General features: G+C 35.3%; 1 protein-coding gene across 1 annotated transcript; it reads right to left on the reverse strand.

The window, feature by feature from the left end:
• Window positions 1–14725: 14725 nt before the first annotated feature.
• LOC133806009 (uncharacterized mitochondrial protein AtMg00820-like) lies at window positions 14726–15316 on the reverse strand. Its single transcript, XM_062244144.1, has 2 exons — window positions 15193–15316; window positions 14726–15108 (listed from the first exon to the last, which is right to left on the reverse strand). Exons 1-2 carry the CDS (start codon window positions 15314–15316, stop codon window positions 14726–14728), a joined length of 507 nt encoding a protein of 168 aa, XP_062100128.1.
• Window positions 15317–21593: the final 6277 nt, after the last annotated feature.

Genomic DNA, 21593 nt, shown 5'->3' on the forward strand with positions numbered 1-21593 from the left:
TCAAAGTATTAGCGAGGAAGTTTAACGACAATTTCGTTATCGCTATTCGATATAGCAAGGATTTTAAAGCTTTAGTGACAAAAAAATTCATCTCTAAAACCCGATTTTGTTATAGTGCCAACACAAAATGATATTCTGGTTTCTTTAAGAAGCAAAAGGACCCTAAAAAGAGAAGCAACTCAGGCAGAGCTGCTTGCAATACAACTGAAAAGGACCTCAAAAACTATACAAAAAGATTATCACACCATTTACAAGTAATGTTTTTAACAATCTAATTAATGTACCAATCATCAAACAAACCAAGCAAACACAATTCAATTATAAAATAGTTATACTAGATAAGTCTATATAAAAGCAAACACCATTTTCCCCTAGACTAGCATCTAACCATCTACCAATATCAATTCAACTAATTCAAAAACGCATGCATGTTTTCTTCCTTATCTCGCCACAGCACACAAATTTCTCAGATCCTACTTCACTAAGACACACAAGTTCTCAACCTTCCGTTATCACCGCAGCACACAACAATGATCTCAGAACCTACTTCACTATGGATGAATATTTAAGATATTCAAACTCCTCTAACATTTGCATAATATTAAAACAAAGGTAAAAGGCATACCTCTTGCAAAATGCAAACAAAAGTAAGAGTCTCTCGTGAGAGATTGCTTGCACACCAAGTATTTTTCCTCTTCTCTTGGAGGCAGCCAACCAAAAAAGTTTTAACTATATTACAAAGAGAATAAAAATACAGAGATAGAGACATATATAAGCAATATGACAGCACCAAACAAAAATCTCATTATTTATGATCAAAACCCATACAATCAATATTATATATTTTCACATAAATAAAAGTCTGATAAAATCATATTATAGAATATGCATAAATCAAATCTGTAAAATCCAAATTTCATACACAAAAGCCAACAAAAGGACTAAAGAAAAGGTAATCTAAATCCATATTCTCAAATCACAAACATTAAGTATTAAGCACCATATTCTTACACTTACAACATCTCTAATTTTTCTCTTTGTATTCTCTTAATTAGAAACAATTCCAACACAAAAAATTATATAAACCTGAACTAAAGGGGAAAAGGTTTACCTTCATCAGCTGCAGCAAAATAAATTATTAAAAACAAAAGCAATAGCACAAACCAAAGAAATAATCTTTAAGCAAACCCAACAAATTAAAGCCCACTTAAAGGATCTTGACACAACCATAATGTGAAAATATAAGGTTTATTTATAAAAGTTCTAGCAAAAAAAACAAACATATTATAAAGCTGAAAATATAAATAACCAGTATGCAAGAAAACATAAAATTATGCCAAACAATAAAACATAACAAGTCATGTAATGAAAAATTGTTGCATAATGATTAAAAATAAATCAAATATCACTTTAACATTCATTTTAAATCAAGTTAATGGTACTTTAGTACTTTAGAAAACACAATCAAAACTATGGTTCTTTTTACTATACTTTAGAAGAAAAACTGTTAAAACAACACTACATCTGTATGAAAAGAAGAAAGACTTAAACTTTGTATATTACCAAAACAAGCTAAACCAGCAGCAGAGGAAGCTAATCCAACAGCGGTGGGGAAGTTTTTGTATGAAGCAATGTGTATATGCAATTTTCCCCAGTCCTCCTTCAAAATCTTGATACCCTTTTCCTTGTCCTCAACATCACCAGCAGAAAGGGAACCTGCGTCCAGAAAGGGAAATCTCCTACACTAATCAGCAAAAGTGCCACGAATCAGCACAAGACCAAAAGGGCAGTACATGTAATGAATGGGCTTAAAAACAAGAAAATTCTATTTTTACACAAAATTCATTGTTAAAAAGATCAAAAATTCACCTTAACCAAGTTTAAATAACAAATATGGTTGGTTCTGATCATATTCTCTTCATTTTTGGAGTAAAATGATTAAAAAATGGGGATTGAATTTAACACCCACAAAATTCAACTCCTCCATATTATATTAAACTCAGAACCATAGAGTCTACTTCAAACCCAAAACCCCAAATCTGTTTTTTTTTTTTTTAATTATTTTTCTATCAAATGCAAACCCCAAAACTGAAAAAATAAGAGCCAATCCTAACCAATAAACTAAATCAATTTCATATGACACAATATATATTTTCGAAGCTATTTTTGAAAGAAATGTGAATCTAGGTTACTAATGCAAAACAATAATAGAACTAACAACCAAATAAAATGAACAAGAAAGAAACATGACTTAATCCAAACCAACCATGATATCATATATGGCATGGGGAAGAATATACATAACCCTATAAAAGACACTACAACCAATTCAACAAACCCAAATTTGAGACTAAGTGGCATGGAAGAGAAGATGTAGAAAGGTCATGTAAAATCCTGTTATAGAACCAGTGAAGTTCTCTTATTTTCTGAAATTAGAGTTCAATATAAGGCAAGCATTTATAATCAAATATTAAAACTAAACACAATAAATGAGGAAAAATATGGTCTAATATATGAAAAACACTTTCAATTTGCAAGCATCTTAAATCTAGGCTTCCTTGGCAATATATAAGAATAAAAATATAATAGATACATTAGGCCAAATGTGGAGTAGAAAAAACAAGAAAAGATAACAAAATTGAAGTAAATCAGCAAACAATATAGAATAGTTAATTATATGTGCTTACTAACTGGAAGCCAACAATTGATATAAAGTGCAATGTCCAAATAAAAAATAATACTTAAAAATCAAATAGTATAATTACCATAAGAAGACAACACAGGTAGACTAATTTCTCAAGCTTTTAAGAACCTGCATATAGAGTTTTATCATAAGATAAATAAGAGGAGCTTTTATGCAATGAATGAAGAGATATACAGTTAGCTATATGACACCCAACAGAGATAAAGCAAGCAATTAGTAGCAAATCATAGCTCACAAGAGACAAAGACTCAAAAACTTAAACTAATAGATCATAAATCTGTATATGGTAGCACTGTTACCAAAAGTAAACTAAAAATAATGGTGAACCTCATTTGCACAATACAAAAATATCAACATTCAGGGCATTAAAGTATAGCAGAGGACAAAAAGAATGGAGAACTTACCCTTCCAATAGAGTAGACTATGAGGCATAGTTGACCAAAGACTTTAGAGATGACTAGAGACACTCAAGATGACCAGAGGAGAAGCAAGTAGGGGCAGATCTTCAATGGTGAAATAAAGATTTTCTTTTCCTAAAATGTTGATATAGGGAAAATGTAAAAAAGAAAAAACCCTTACAGTTACCAAAAATAAAAAATAATGAAGAAAAAAAAACAAGAAAATGCATACCAAAACAGTGATAACGATTCCCATAGAGTTGAGAGAGAAGCAGTTCCAACACAGAATATTATATTTACCAAGACTTTTATTTATTTAATTCAATAAAACTCATAAACATTTGAAATCTGAATGTCTAAGAAAACAAGGGCATCAACCCAGTGTCTCTTGAATCTTTGAGCTAAAATAAGAATTCATAACCAAACTACCACTACCTCATGCTAGAAACATAACCAACCAAGGATAAAGGACCACTACCCAAAACAAAATACCAATTTGCTCTCACATCTAATTCTTTTGTTGCCTACTATACGTGAAGCATCTTGGAGGCCTATCACATCTAATACCTTTCCTAATTGCAAAATAAAATAAAAACTAAAACTAAAACAAAAAAATATAGAAAGAATATGCTGATATCGATGATCGTGCCACACTAATCCTTCTCATTTGCTGAGAATGATAGGTCACATGTGAAATTTCAATGTTTGATTACTGCCATGACTCATCCTTGTTAATATTCAGATATAGTGTCCAAATGTAAAAAGATCAACTTTGACGTTTTTCCCACAAGCAAATCCAAAGATGAGACCAAAAAGAGGGATTCAGGGATGTTAAAGGATAAAGTTTTTTGTCATAAGAAAGTCTAATAGAGGAGGTCATGGCTGTCTGTATGTAACTGAATTGAGCTGACTCTAACAGATATAGTAGCCTTAGTTTATGATTATCTAATCTCAAGTCTAGGTCCATACATGAAATTGACATATGAAAAAACCATTTGGCAAAGTAATTGGGTAAAATAGCTTCAGTGGCAGCATCACAACCAAAAATTCAATACAGAATTTCCACAATTGAATCTTAAAAACTTCCGACATTTTTATTAGGAAGGCATTCCACTACTATTTTTATAGAAAATATTACATAAAAGGAACACATCATTGCTGCAATCAAACCAGCTAATAGGGCAGCATAACAAAAGAATTGGTCAAAATGAATCATACTCTTTATATATATATATATAATACTGGAGGAAAGGAACCCTTTTTGGTCACTAAAACAATAAAAATGGAACCCTAATTTAGTATAAAGCAAATGGCCAAATCAAGCACTGCCATATTCATATCTAAAATAGAGCACAATTCAAAACCAACATAATTGAGAAGAGTAGAAAATCCAATCCCAAATGATTGAAATAGAGAAGTACCTGAGAGCCAGCAAGTTCCTCAAACTGCTTGACCCAATCATCCATCATAGCATCATTACCCAAGTCCGGAACAGGTGGCCTGGCAAATAATATTGAGCATAACATTTTCTTTTATAATATTAAGAACTATTATAATGGGAGTTATAACTCATAAGTGTTATTCATGATAAACTTAAACTAGTAAATGAAAGTGCGGTCTAAAGGAAAGCAAAAAATGTCTACAATCACTTCCAAGATACCATAATCCACACAAAACCAAACCAGAATTGGTACAAAACTGAGCCAAAATTGGCACAAAACCAAACAAGAATTGGCACAAAACCCAACCAAATTAATCATAAGAAATTAGATAAAGTTATAAAATTTGACCTATAACTATAGTTAAACACCCCTTGTAGCACAAATGTATATACGTGCAAAATTAATAAACCCATTTATAAAATTTTCTTGTTAAAGGAAAAGCAAAATTAGTGTGAGTTTTACCTTTTAATGCCTTGAGATATAGATTCAAATGCATTTCTTTAAGCATAAGAAATCATAATCTTAAAGTACAGTAGGATTAATTAAGAGACCTTCATTGTAGTAAATTCAATAGAATAATTATATACTTAAAGCTGATTATAGTTTGTTGTTTTTCCTTAATAATCGCACAACATAACAACTAAAAATCAAGCAATCCCCTAATTCAAGGCCTGCATTTTAACAAAATACAAAAGCCCAAGCATCCAGTAATTCACAATACAATCAGCAATGTCAAACAAATCTTTAATATAAGATAAAAAACCTAATTGTGTATAAGCTTGAAAATGTGAACCAAGAAAACTTTGAAAGAGTAGTTTAGACCATACAGACGCTATTTTCTGTGTACCCCACATTCAGATTATATACACGCATACACATATCATCACAACATCATCAACACACAATACTTCAATATATATATAATGAATATTAAAATTTTACGGAAGCATTAATATATAATGAAGAGGGTTTAGCACCGATCCAATCAAAGATTGCATCAATATACAATACTCAGATTCAAGAAATCCACAGATAATAACAAGATTCAAAAAGAAGATATGAAAATTAAAAAGAAGATAATAACTAGATTCAAGAACAAACATTTGATGTGGTAAACAACATATGAAAAGTAAACACTGTAAAAAGATTAATACCCTCATACGAAGACTGCGTCCACCACGAATGGCAAGGTCAGCCACCAAAAGAGCACATATATATTACTCGGAGATCGTGAGCTCAAGCATCGCTGCACCCACGCCGTAGACCCACCGCCGCAAGCACCGTCGCACCCACGAGCGAGCCACGCCGTAGACCCACGAGTCAAGCCTCCCTGTCACACAACCCAAGCCGCAGGCCCCCATCACCTTGATACACACCTGCAACAAACAGAGAGAAAGAAAGAAAGATTGAACGAGAGAGTTGCTCAGAGAGAAAGATAGAGTAAGAGAGAGTTACTGAGTGTGAGAGAGAAACAGAGGAGGTGTAGGGTTATTAGGGATTCTTTTGCTTTTTTCTTTCATTTGACGCCTAAGTGTATCATTTACCGCCTAAAATTTTTAGTCGTGTCTTTTCTATTAGAAAAAACAATAGTGATTTTTAAAATATGTTATATTTTAATGTAATATATAGGCATAATTGTTGTAGTGAAGATCGTGAGAATATCAACACACATTCTATCATGATACTTGCCATCAAACACCATAATCTTAATTGTCATATAGAAACAAAATCAAACTCAAGTGAATTTTCATAAGTAATGATCCAATACAACATTAAGGAAGACAAATTCCCTTGTTTATCAATCAAAACTTCCATAAACAAATTCTAAAAAAAAAAAAAGTAATGAGAGTTTCTCAACAATAGTTGTCTTTATTAACAATCCACTCCCATACAAATACCTCTTTCTCACTCTCTTGTAAAAACACAAATAAGAGCTAACAAAATTCAATTACATACAACAATTATTCATAGTATCTAAAATTACAGCTACCTTTTTTGTTGTTGATGGTCCAATCCAATACTTGTGCCTATACATCCATCCAATAATTGATTTTAATATTTCTTTCTCAGTGACACGAGTAAGCATAACATTTCAAGAGAACCAAGACTTCTCTCCCATCACATCTTAAAGAAGAAAAATAACAAAATAAGACAAAGGACAATCACCAATTCTGAATACACGTTAGAGTAATAATGAAAGCAAGGGGAGATTTTCTAAAAGCTTTATATAAAAGAGTACACGTTAGAGAAATAATGAAAGCAAGGGGGATTTTCAAAAAAACTTAATTTAAAAAAGTGAAAAACATAGATACCTCATACTTGCCAAATTGCTTATTGGTCCAATTAAGTAACTGATCAGTTGTACGCCCATCATCAATTACAAGTATTTCACTTTTCTCCTTCTTAGGTTCCCAACTACCACCAACAAATTTAGAAGGAGGTCCCCAGAAGAGCATAGGATACTGACTCACAGAGATTCTATCATAGAGTTTAGTATTTATCTGTGCTGCCAAATAAGCAAACGAATGTTCTAATTACTAATACATACTTTTAATAGATAGAATACAAAATATACATAACAAACATTAACAATCAAGAAACAAAACAGAAAAACTCCAGAAATACGGGGGGCAACAATAGATAAATACAAAATCGGTGACCAAAGAAAAATATAATATTATAAAGGATACATTGCAAAGTAGCCTTTTTCCAAAATAACTATATCTACCAATCACTTGAATTTTATTGTAATGAGAAAACAAAGACATGAAATTGAACCAAATGAAGCAAAGGACCGTGCCACTAAAAACTTGTGTTACGAAAGGTTGTCTTAATTAATTTGAGTTTTGCTAGTTCTCAAAACTGTTAAGAAAACATTTTAAGAGTTTTGCCTCAACTAGACATTATAATCAGGCAGCTATTCACACATGGAAATAATGGACAAATGTTCTGGGAGTTTTAGAAAAATGCATGTCAAGTGACATGTTTAACAGTATAAGGGAAAAAAGAAAACATTATAAATACCTTAGATGCACAGTCTACCCTAGTCATCAATACCATCCCTGGATGAACCGCATCTGGCCCATTAAAAAGCTTTGCTACTTTTTCATAATGGGGCTGCAAATTTAATTTTAGTCAGCAACCAATGATTAAGACAGTGATGCATCAACAATATTTAAAAAGATTTATGGATGTATACCTTATAATTTTTGCAAGCAGGACACCTGCCAAGCCAGTAAGAAAACAGAAGATTAAACTTCACATTACGCACACCTTTATAATTGCAAACTAGTTTCAAATGATGACCTATAAGTGCATAAGAGTGAGAGAGAGTAACATGTTGGTTTATCCATAAAAAATGTCATGCAAGAAAAGTGCTTTCTTTCATTGAACTTCAAACAAATTCAATTTAAAACAACACTAAAATAAAATTAATAATAATAACAATAATTAAGTGAATGATGTTGGGTCTATTGTATTTCTAGAATTTCTGATTGCAAATTCAAGAAAATGCTTTCTACACACAACAGATCACATACCAACTAGGCAACTATTGAAAGTGTATCAATCATCCCTTGAAACCATTCACTAATTCAAGTTACTTTCCAGTCCAATATACTTTGATCTTCAAATTGACCATCTTGTGCACAAAATCATAATACATAACTTAAATTTACACAAAAAACAAAAGTTCCAACATGAATCAATCTCATTGAATTCAACACCAGTTTACCACTAGAACGAGTAATTGAATCAAAATTACATTTGCATATGGCATGAAAAATGGAACCTTTAAAAGAGACAATATGCAATTAAGGCCTTAAGTACAAACCTAAACAAATCCAAATTAGAAATCATTAAAAAAGGACCTCTTTAAATAGGGTTAGTTAGCCCATGGTCATAAATTCAAGCATTAAATATATAAATTATTGAGTTCCTCAATATAGATCCATAATGCAAGGTAAATCATATTGTTATTCGTTGAAACACATACCCACATAAGTAAAAACACGTACAAAGTTTGGCATAAACAATGGACAATTGAAGAGGAAAACATTCAATATAGAAAAAAGAATAGCTCACGAGTGAGCAAAAAATTCAACAATGGCATAGGTCGCCGGGGTATCCTTAAGGACAGAATCAAAGTTGGTAAGATTCAAATCGACGCCATAGTCACAAGGATCATCGTTTTCGGCACCGATTTCTATAATAAAACAAACAAATTCTTAAAAAAGAAAGGACCTTTGTTCGTGCATAGATTGGTCTTGTATATATATGCCCAATGATTGGGTATCTTACACCATATTTAACCTTCCAAATGAGTACAAACATAAATTTAACTCATTCTACCATTTGAACTTAATTTTTATATAAGATAATAGGAAAGAATATGCGAGAGCTCACCAAGAACGTTTTAGCGCAAATAGAGAGTTGTCTTGTTGGTTAGAATCTGGTACTCCCAATCGGGAACGTATAAGAAGTACAATAATAATATATATAAATATATAATGAAATCATCATAGTGATATCTCTACAAGAGAAAAGAGTGTGAGACAATAGGAAATGGTGCAATATACACTTGAGTATCTCAAAGCTTATATATGATCTAACTTATAATTAGAAATGATATTTCCTCAACAAAGATGATCCAGAATTAATATCACAGAGATATAAGTAACATAGTTTTTATTCAACCAGAAACAAAAATACCAAAAGGAAACTCAATCTTGAACCCCTTATATGCAGCTCATACTCTTCAAACCCTTCTACACAACTTTGATTGATCCCAAAAACAAAACAAAAAGTGACTTACCCATCATTTCGTTGCACGAACCCAGCTTCGCTGACCCCATTGAAAGTTAGAGCCCCCATTGACGCTGGTCGAGTTGCATTCAAATCTTTTGTCGTCGAAACTCACCATTATTCGCGCGCCATCCTTAGTTGTCAACCTGCAGGAGGGAGAGACGGTGAGAGGTTGAGGCTGAGGCTGGGAGAGAAGATAGATCGCGGGGCTGAGAGAATGGAGAAAGAAAGTGAGAGTAAGGGAGGGGCAGAGATATAGTTGGGGGTCTTGAGACTGGGTCTATGTTGGAGGTGTAGAAGTAGAGAGAAGAAAGGAGAAATAAAGTGAGAGAGAAAGAGGGAGTAGTCGGGGGTCTTGAGGAAGAAGAGAAGTGAGTGAGACAGAGAGAGAATCGGGGATGACGACGGGGAAGAAGGGGAGAGAGAAAAGGAAAACCATTTTTTTTATTTTAATTTACTTTGAATTAAAATATATTTCTTATTTGTTTCATATTTTAGTGTTTTATTAATAAGTAATTTAATATAATATTTAATTAATTATTAATATAACTTAAGGTAGTTTGGTAATTTTAAAAAAAATCAGTTGATACCAAATAGGTATGATTTGCAATTACAAGGTATTGAATGAGTATTATTGAAAACATTGGGCACCAAAATTATATTTCGATAAAATACAAAGTACCAAATAAGCATTTACCTATATAGTATTAAAATATCTATTTCTTTTTTTTATGTAAATTATTTTTTGTTTTAAAAGGAAATAAAAACATGTATTATTATTTATCAAAATTATAATTTTTTTTATTTTAGTTAACTTTTTATCTTAATAAACATTATTAATATAATATATATAATTTATTAAAAGTACAGTATTATAAAAATTTAATAACTAATTAATATTAATTTTTTAATGATTTAAATAACTCCTTTTCAACTAACACTTATATTTATTAAATTATATAAAAAGATACAAATTTAATTAAACTAATTTATTTAAAAAACATTAAAAATTTGGATAAATTAATTTATATAACCTATTTTTAACTAAAAAAAATCAGTATTACAAATTATTAGTTACTACTTTGACAAGTTTTATTTCAATATTAATTAATTTTTCTGTTCGTTTTTTTAAATAGTTGTTATTAGTTTAAAAAGAGAAAAAGAAAACTAGTTCTATAATATCATAATAAATAGCATTCGTGAGTTTTTATTTAAAAAAAGCTTATTTTATTAAATATATATTAACTAATTGAATTAACAATTAATATTACAAATTATTATAAAATTATACAATTATTTGAATAATTATTTAAAAAAAAATCATTTTTTGAATAATAGTTATTATATGTTGCATATTATTAATTTATAATTTGTTTATGAATATATTTATATAATATATTAAATTATAATACAAAATAAAAATTTATCCCTACTTGATTAATAAAAATTGTATTGGATGAGACATCAGTTTTCGTAGAAATGTCGTCTTGTGTTAAAAGTAGACATGTTACGATAGTCTTACTAGAACCGTTGTCTCATGTAAGTTTTAATTTGCATGACACGACAGTTCAAGAGCTATTGTTGTGCCATGTCTATTTTTGACACCAGACAACAGTTCTACAAAAACTGTTGTCTCTCGTGTGTTGCCTAAGTACAGTTTTGTAGTAGTGCATTAGATTTTATGTTTGTTCTGTTAACACACACATGTGATTGCACATCAAATATTTTTTATTATTAAAATGATATTAGGTCTGTTGAATGCTCACCCACGAAGTGCAGTTGTGAAGAAATCGTGAATATCTTTCTTTTCATTGATATGTTTTTGTCATATATATATATACACAAAAGAATAGAAAATAAGAAACTAGAAATTAGGAACTAATGATGTAATTCTAATCTAATTCCTAAACTCACGCTTAACCATATATACATTCGGTACAATAAAAGAATATCTCAATATATCTCAATACCCCCCTCAAGGTGGAGCATGAGGATCATAAATGCCTAACTTGGAAAGCAGAAATTGAAATTGACGTATCCCCAAAGGCTTGGTAAAGATGTCTGCAAGCTGAATCGTGGTAGGAACATATGAATGAAGAATAGTTCCATCCTAGATAGCATCATGAACAAAGTGACAGTCTGCTTCAATGTGCTTTGTTCGTTCATGGAAGACATGATTCTGTGCAATATGTAAAGTTGATTGGCTATCACAATAAAGACCAATAGCAGCAGTATGTTGAATCCCCAAGCTAAGGAGAATACCTTTCAACCATTTCAATTCACAAGTAAGGGAAGCCATAGAGCAATATTCGACCTCTGCCGAAGAATGTGCCACAGTAGGTTGTTTCTTAGCTTTCCAAGAAATCGAGGAATGACCAAGAAACACAAGCCAACCAGTTAGAGAATGACAAGTAAGAGGACAAGGTGCCCAATCAGAATCACACCAACCTATCAAAGAGAGAGAGCTATCAGCTCGAAGTAAAATTCCTTGTCCAGGAGAACCCTTCAAATAGCGAACAACGCGCAAAGCAGCTTCCCAATGTTCTTGTCGTAGTTCTTGTAGAAACTGTGATAAAACGTGGACAGAGTATGCCAAATCAGGATGAGTGACCGTTAAGTAAATCAAACGTCCAACCAAACGACGATAAGGTTCCAGATTAGACAAAGAATTTCATGAAGCATGAGCAAGCCGATGGTTTTGCTCAATGGGAAAAGATGATGGCTTGGCTCCTAGAAGACCAGTCTCAGAAATAATGTCAAGAGAATTGTAACGCCCTACTACCTTAGAGCCGTTACTAAGTGAGTTTAAAATAGAAATCGTGCTTTTGACTGACTCTAAGTGGTTTCTAAATCCAAAAGTGTGGATAAATCAGAATTTAAGGCTGTATTCTTTTAAAATGTTTAACTTCATTGAAAACGTTAAGTATAAAACATCTGGGATCCCAAAATAAGGTTTACAAAATATTTACAACTCAAAAATAGATTTACACCAGGTTAACTATCAAAAGAATGGATCAATATAGCCATTTACAAAATGCCCCCAACCAAAGCAGTCGGGCAGGCCGAACATGTACGCTCCGCCCCCACGCTCTCCATACTCATGGCCGGTTGACTGACTCCTTGCTTTTACCTGCCACACGGAGCACCCGTGAGCCGAAGCCCAGCAAGAAAACCCAAATAGCACATAACATATGCAAATAATATCACTGGCATAATTCACTAATAAATAGGAAAATCATCAATTTAAACAAGCACGGCCATGCCGCCCCAGAGGCCTTACCAAAGCTTGGGGTCTCGGTCATTACCGTAGGATAACTCATGTATCCCTTGGGTCCCACCCTCGCTATAGCATCCCATGTGCTGAGCGTTACTTCCGGCCCCGCTGCCGTACCCGGCCTACGCCGCTCTCGGCCTTAGCCGTTCATTCCATTACAATCACACATATAACACATTCAGAAATAACCATTCGAACATACAATAATTTATCTAAGATTACACATTCGCACACAATACAATCTAGGGTCGTGCCCGGCAATCACACAGTGGGCCTATGCCCTAATCTCGGGTGTTACGGTTTTCTTACCTGTATTCCGTGCTTTCCGATGCACCACGATCACGAGCACGGTCCACTAGCACGAGCCTCTCCGAAATCCTAGTCACAACACACATACAACACTTTTAATACTAACCAAGCCCAAAACCACTTCCCGGGACCAATCCCGTACTCCCGGGACCTCTAAAACCTTAAAACAACACCCCGGAGACATCCCTCGAACCCCCGGAGCTAAGGCCTAAAATTGCCAAAAAAGCTATCCTGAAAATGGCCTTGTGCCGCGGCACAACTTTCTTGTGCCGCGGCACCCATCAGTCAGGAGCTCCCTTGCCGCGGCACGAAAAACCTGTGCCGCGGCATGAAAAACCTGTGCCGCGGCACGCCTTCGCAGCCCAGAATTCTGGGTTTTTCCTTCGCGTTTTCCCGAGCTTCAACCTCTCCAAATCACCCCAAACCAATACCTAAACCCCAAAACTCAAATCCAAACTTCATATGAACAATCTAACACCCTATAAACACTAGGATCATGATCAAAACATCAACACACCCAAGATCCACACCTTTGATCTCAAATTCAGCAACTCAAACCAAAACCCATGAAAATCTTAACTCAAGCATTAAATTCCTCAAATCAACACAGAAAACAAACTTAAACATGTATAAGATCCTTACCTCAAGAGTAGAATCCACCCTAAAAGTTTCCTTGATCTCCTCCCAAGCTCCCACTTCAGCCCCTTCTACACCTCTTCTTCTTTCTTCTTCTTGCCCTAGCCTTTCTCTCCTCTTCCTTTCCTTCTCTTCTAATTTTATCAAAGCCTCAAGTGACCTAATGCCCAAACCGTACACCCCATATACCCAGCTGAAACTTGTCTATTTGCCTTGCCAAAAGACCAATTTACCCCTTCCTAATAGTCCCTCTTAACTAACCTTCAAGGGCACTTAAGTCATTACACTTCTATTTCAATTCTATCACTTTTTATCTTAAAACTTGTTACCCAAAGCAGTTACTAACGGTTACCCAGGTTACCCAATAACCGATAACTAACCACTCATCCTCAACTCAACTTACAAGATTCCCGAAGTACCCCTAGGCTCCTCCCGAGCCGGGTACAACATCCCGTTGTGACTTTTAGACTAATTGGCTCACTAGGACCGTCTCGATGCGTGCATCCTGATAATAACATCACACTCACATGGCATGATTACATAATACAATTATCACAGTTGTACTCTAAAATGGCCAAATTACAATCATGCTCATTCTAAGACCATCAGGTCTATATGCATACTAATTCACATAGTTGTGCATCTCAAATAATCAAATAGTCATATAACGTGCAATAAATCGTAATCATGCATTAAGCTCATTAAACACACACACACAAAATCCCAGTATGCCCTCCAGGCATACTACTCCAGGCCCTTAAGCCTTAACACTGAATTTGGGTCGTTACAAGAATATTTTCGTTGACAAAGAAATATACCATCAGGACTTCGTGCCACCTCAATCCTGAGGAAATATTTAAGAACCCAAAGATCCTTCATATGAAAACACGTGCTCAAATCGTTCTTAAAGACTCTCAAACCAGCGGAATTATTCCCAGAAATAATAAATCATCAACATACACCAAAACATTGATTTGAGTAGCACCCTTAGTATAAGTAAAGAGAGAATAATCAGCATAGCATTGTAGAAAACCATACTCTTTTAAAGATATAACAAGTTTGTCAAACCAACACCTTGGTGCTTGTTTCAAGCCATATAATGACTTTCGAAGATGACAAACCATATCAGGTTGAGAAGACCCAAAACCAGAAGGAAGCTTCATATAGACTTCCTCATTGAGATCCCCGTGCAAAAAGGCATTATGCCTTCCATCTGATGCAACTCCCAATTTTTAGATGCTGTAATGGCTAAGAAAGCACGAACCGTGACTATCTTTGCAACTGGCGCAAAAGTCTTGTTATAATCAATTCCGACAATTTGATGATTACCAAAAACAACCAAATGAGCTTTAAGGCGTTCAATACTACCATTAGAGTTATACTTGATTTTATAGACCCATTGACTACCAATAGCATGTTTACCAGGTGGTAATTTTTCCATAGTCCAAGTACCATTATCCTCTAAAGCACGGATTAATGTTTGCATAGCATGACACCATCCTACATCTGTCATAACCTTTTTAAATGATTTCAGTTCACAACCTGCAGTAACAACGGCAAGAAATTGTCGATGGCTAACGTTTAATTTTGCACAATTAATATAATGTGTTATCGAAAAGGACGTACTTGAGGAAGCAAATGGCCCGGGTGAACTTGGAGAGAGAGTGGATGGACTTGTTGTGAGAACAGTGTTAGTAATATAGTCATGAAGTCGAATGGATGGAACTTTTCCACAACATCCACGTCCCATGGGAGGTTCATCGGTAGCATCCGGAGCAACCCCTTCTGTAACGCCCTACTACCTTAGAGCCGTTACTTAGTGAGTTTAAAATAGAAATCGTGCTTTTGACTGACTCTAAGTGGTTTCTAAAACCAAAAGTGTGAATAAACCAGAGTTTAAGGCTGTACTCTTTGAAAATGTTTAGCTTCATTGAAAACGTTAAGTATAAAACATCTGGGATCCCAAAATAAGGTTTACAAAATATTTACAACCAAAAAAAATAGATTTACATTTGATCAACTATCAAAAGAATGGTTTAATACAGCCATATACAAAAAGCCCCCAACCAAAGCAGTCGGGCAGGCCGAACATGTACGCGCCACCCCCACGCTCTCCATACTCATGGCCGGTTGACTGACTCCTTGCTTTTAGCTGCCACACAGAGCACCCGTGAGCCGAAGCCCAGCAAGAAAACCCAAATAGTACATAACATATGCATAGTATATAGCTGACATAATCCACTGGTAAATAGGAAAACCATCAGACTAAACAAGCATGGCCATGCCGCCCCACTGGTAAGGATAACTCATGTATCCCTTGGGTCCCACCCTAGCTATAGCATCCCATGTGCTGAGTGTTACTTCCGGCCCCAAGGCCATACCCGGCCTTTGCCGCTCTCGGCCTTAGCTGTTCATTTCATCATAATTGCACGCATAATATATTTCGAAATAATCATTCAAATATATAATAATTCATTCAAGGTCATACATTTGCAAGTAAAACAACCTAGGGCCATGCCCTACAATAACACTGTGGGCCCATGCCCTAATCCCGGGTGTTACGGTTTTCTTACCTTTAAATTCGATGGCCTTGATCAACCTGACTCCTTGAGCACGATCCTACTCGAGCCCTAGCGCTTACCTAAGAAAAATCCATAAGTCAAAGTCATTACCAAACCTCGAGTCCAAAACCTAGCCTCGGGACCAATCCCGAGCCCCCGGGGAGTCCTAGATCCCCAAAACAAAGTGGCGGAATCGAGCCCCGAACCCTAGGTCAAAATCCCTTCACAAAAGCCCAAAAATCCCCTCTGTGAACAGTGCAGCGCTACAGCGCTCTAAAGAGGGCGCTGTAGCGCTACAAGCAGAACCACCCCACCAGAACAGGGACTAGCGCTACAGCGCCCCCTGACTAGCGCTGTAGCGCTAGTTGCAACCAGACCAAAACCAAAAATTGCTTCTTGCGATTTTCTTCTCCCATTTCAATCCCAAACTTGCCCAAACCTTTTCCAAACCCAAAAACACACATATCCACACCACACACTCATCCCAAGCATCCCAAGAACTCAATCCCAAGCTCAAGCAACCCAAAACTCAAAATCTAACACAATGAACCCAAAAACCAGAAATTCACTCAAACAACAAAGATAGGGTCTAAGAAATCATACCGTGGGTGGATTTCGACCTTGAATTGAACCCTAGACCTCCTTAGCTTGCACCTTCACAACCTTGACCTGTTTTCCCCAAAAAACCCCATCCATTTAGCTCAAAACACAGTTCAAACCAGTCAAGCCCTAAAACAGAAATCCTCAAGAACTTACCTCAACTTTCTGATGTGATCTTGCTAATCCCTTGTCAATCCTCAAGTCTAGCTTAGGATCTTTGATGCTCAGCCTACCCTAGCTCTCCACTGAGCTTGACTCCAAGAAAAATGAAGGAATTTGGTTGGGAGAGCCACAAACCGTTCTTGGTCAAAACCCTTCAGCTTTTCCTCTCTTTTCTTTTCTCTTCTTTCTTTCTTTTCAGCCTATACTCTTTTCTACAAAATCCTCTAAGTATAAAGCCCCCTTTTAATTCATCTCTTACAAGCCTAAAGACCAAAATGCCCTCCCTTAATAATTCTAAACCTTTATGTCCATAAAGGGGCATTTTAGTCATATTACCCAAATTCCCACTAATTCCTCAAGTGTTCCTAATAATTCCCGCTCGCTACCAAATACCTGATTAATCATCAAATATACATTCCTCATCATCAAGATTAACCTCAATATATTTCCAAATTCTAATTAAAACTCCCCAGGGCCATGCCCTGCAATAACACTGTGGGCCCATGCCCTAATCCCGGGTGTTACGGTTTTCTTACCTTTAAATTCGATGGCCTTGATCAACCTGACTCCTTGAGCACGATCCTACTCGAGCCCTAGCGCTTACCTAAGAAAAATCCATAAGTCAAAGTCATTACCAAACCTCGAGTCCAAAACCTAGCCTCGGGACCAATCCCGAGCCCCCGGGGAGTCCTAGATCCCCAAAACAAAGTGGCGGAATCGAGCCCCGAACCCTAGGTCAAAATCCCTTCACAAAAGCCCAAAAATCCCCTCTGTGAACAGTGCAGCGCTACAGCGCTCTAAAGAGGGCGCTGTAGCGCTACAAGCAGAACCACCCCACCAGAACAGGGACTAGCGCTACAGCGCCCCCTGACTAGCGCTGTAGCGCTAGTTGCAACCAGACCAAAACCAAAAATTGCTTCTTGCGATTTTCTTCTCCCATTTCAATCCCAAACTTGCCCAAACCTTTTCCAAACCCAAAAACACACATATCCACACCACACACTCATCCCAAGCATCCCAAGAACTCAATCCCAAGCTCAAGCAACCCAAAACTCAAAATCTAACACAATGAACCCAAAAACCAGAAATTCACTCAAACAACAAAGATAGGGTCTAAGAAATCATACCGTGGGTGGATTTCGACCTTGAATTGAACCCTAGACCTCCTTAGCTTGCACCTTCACAACCTTGACCTGTTTTCCCCAAAAAACCCCATCCATTTAGCTCAAAACACAGTTCAAACCAGTCAAGCCCTAAAACAGAAATCCTCAAGAACTTACCTCAACTTTCTGATGTGATCTTGCTAATCCCTTGTCAATCCTCAAGTCTAGCTTAGGATCTTTGATGCTCAGCCTACCCTAGCTCTCCACTGAGCTTGACTCCAAGAAAAATGAAGGAATTTGGTTGGGAGAGCCACAAACCGTTCTTGGTCAAAACCCTTCAGCTTTTCCTCTCTTTTCTTTTCTCTTCTTTCTTTCTTTTCAGCCTATACTCTTTTCTACAAAATCCTCTAAGTACAAAGCCCCCTTTTAATTCATCTCTTACAAGCCTAAAGACCAAAATGCCCTCCCTTAATAATTCTAAACCTTTATGTCCATAAAGGGGCATTTTAGTCATATTACCCAAATTCCCACTAATTCCTCAAGTGTTCCTAATAATTCCCGCTCGCTACCAAATACCTGATTAATCATCAAATATACATTCCTCATCATCAAGATTAACCTCAATATATTTCCAAATTCTAATTAAAACTCCCCAGGCTTAACCCAAGCCGGGTACAGATTCCCGCTTTGACCTTTTCCGCTAACCCGCTCATTCTAGGATCGTCTCGAGTCAAAGATCACAGATATCAACACAGTCATGCCCAAAATGGCCAAATTACAAATATGCTCAATCAGGTCTACATGCATACTAATTCACATAGTCATGCATCACAAATAATCAAATAGTCATATAACGTGCATTAAATAATAATCATGCATTAAACTCATTAAAGTCACACACAGAATCCCATTATGCCCTCCAGGCACACTACTCAAGGCCCTTAAGCCTAAATAGCGAATTTGGGTCGTTACACCTTCTGCCCCCTTGTAGATGGACAGTGGTCTGGAGATGTGGGTTTAACTGGACTTTGTTCAACATTCGGGCTAGACTGTGATTCATTGGCTGTGGGAGGAATAATGGGAGCAGGCTCTAAAGTGGTAGTTGTTGGGCTTTGGGTGGTGATATGTAGTGGGGAGGATTCGTTTGTAGGCTCAAGTTCATCAGACAATGATTCAGGATCCCTCAAATTATTAAAGTCAAAATCATCATCACCCAAATTCATGCTTCTAAAATTATATTGAGAACGAGTAGTAGTAGGAGCATTTTCAGTAAATAGAAATTGATTTTCAAAGAACTTAACATCTCTAGAAACAAAAAAACTTTTATTTTCTAGATAAAAAAGTCTCCACCCTTTCTTACCAAAAGGATACCCAACAAAGACACATTTTCGACTTCGACTTGCAAATTTATCATTCTTAGCTCGTTGATTATGGGCATAACATAAAGATACAAATACTCGCATTTCATCAAAAACTAGCAAAGTATTAAATAAAATATCATAAGGTGTTTTATTGTGAAGAACACTCGAAGGTGTTCGATTGATCAAATGAGAAGCTGCCAAGACACATTCACCCCAAAAATAAAGAGGAAGGTGACTTTGAAAACGCAAGGCCCTTGCCACTGTTAAAATATGACGGTGCTTACGTTCAACTCTGTCATTCTGTTGTGGAGTCCCCACACAAGGGGTTTGAAATAAAATCCTATTGGAAAGAAAATAATCTATCAAACAATTAAAATCCGTCTCATTATCACTCCGAAAAATCTTAACCTTTTGTCCAAATTGTTTTTCAACCATAGCAAAAAATGACATAAACATTTTAAATACCTATAATTTATCAATCAACAAATAAACCCATACAACTCGGGAAAAATCACCCACAATAGTAAAGAAATAACAAGCTCCATGAGAAGAAACTGTATTGTAAGGTCCCCATAAATCATAATGAACTAATTCAAAAATTCGAGAGGCCTTATGATCACTAAGAGAAAAAGAATCACAAGATTGTTTGGCACGAGGGCACACATCACATGCCTTATTCAATTTATCACTAGAATTACATAAGAAAGGTAATGACTTTACTACTTTCTCTGAAGGATGTCAAAGACGTTGATGCAAAAGTTCCAACAAAGACAAAGAACCATCCGCTGAGATAGCTTGCACTATAGATGGTTTCCGGAAGTAGTAAAGTCCATCACTTCGTTCACCCGTTCCAATCAACTTCCTCGTATGACGGTCCTGTATAACACACATATTAGAAGCAAATTGTACAAGACAATTCATGTCATCAATGAGTTGTGTAACCGAAATTAAGTTGCAATGCAATTTAGGAACATAAAGAACATTTTAAAGATACAATCTGTCCAAGAGCCTCGTACTTCCCTCTTTAGTAGCAATTATTTTTTGGCCATCAGGGAGTCCAACGGGACATGCGACAATATCATGAACATAAAACAAATATGATTCATCCCCCGTCACATGATTAGAAGCACTGGTATCAATAATCCAAGAAATTTTAGAAAACTTACCATGTAAACGATTGGTTATAGTCTGCCATTGTTCCACAGTCAAAGTAGGAAGAGATGCAGTCAAAGGAGACGTATGGTCATTTCGAGAAGATATAGGTGGAGGTGGAGTCTTAGTCGTATCGTGACCGTCAACCATTTTTGGACGTGTATCTTAGCCGTGTGGCTCTGGTACCTTGTAGAAATCGTGAATAGCTTGCTTTTTATTGATATGTATTTGTCATATATATATATATATATACAAAAGAATAGAAAATAGGAAACTAATGATGTAATAGAAAATAGGAAACTAATGCTGTAATTCTAATCTAATTCCTAAACTCACGCTTAACCATATAAACATTCGGTACAATAAAAGAATATCTCAATATATCTCAATATGGTTCTCTTTCAAAAAAGTAAGCACATTTGGCTCTCATCGGAATATATACAAATATATATATATATATAGTTAGAGTAGGGATTGTTTTTAATCACTACTCATGGGTATTTTTAGTATTTTAAGTACATGTATAAGTTGTAACTTTATTTTTTTACGTGACAATGTATAATATAGTTACATGAGATTTCCCACAAATTTTCAAGAAATTATGAATAATTTAGGATGTCAAATCAAGATTCAAACAACCTGTTCCACGTGTGCTTGTATAAATATTTATACGCCCATCCAACATTCTATTTAAATCCTGATTTCAGCATCCTAAATTATCTGAAATTTCATGAAAATTTGCTGGAAGTTCCCCGTAACTACATTATCCACCGTCATGTAAAAAACTAAAGTTACAACTTATACATGTACCAGAAATACTAAAAATACCTATGGATGGTGATTAAAAACAATCACTACCCATATATATGTTAGATAAAAATGTTTTGCCTCAATGGAAATGATAATAATATGTTACAACTCTATGCAAAATATTACAATAGACAAGGATTGATTAAATAAAGTGTTACAACTCTATAACTGAAAATACAAATAAAAAGGAAATGAAGAAGATGATGAAGAAGAAGAGAATAGTAAAATACAACTCTAAGCAAAATGTTACAAATAAAGTAAGGTGTTTGAAACAAAGT

Source organism: Humulus lupulus, chromosome X (genome assembly GCF_963169125.1).
Source record: "Humulus lupulus chromosome X, drHumLupu1.1, whole genome shotgun sequence".
In the NCBI taxonomy this organism is placed as follows: domain Eukaryota; kingdom Viridiplantae; phylum Streptophyta; class Magnoliopsida; order Rosales; family Cannabaceae; genus Humulus; species Humulus lupulus.

Excerpts from the sequence above, each read along its gene's own strand:
- LOC133806009 (XM_062244144.1), bottom strand. The coding sequence starts at position 15,316 with ATGGGACGTGGATGTTGTGGAAAAGTTCCATCCATTCGACTTCATGAC. Across the intron at positions 15,109-15,192 it reads CGGGCCATTTGCTTCCTCAA|GTTGTGAACTGAAATCATTT; the intron begins GTACGTCCTTTT and ends TTGTTACTGCAG.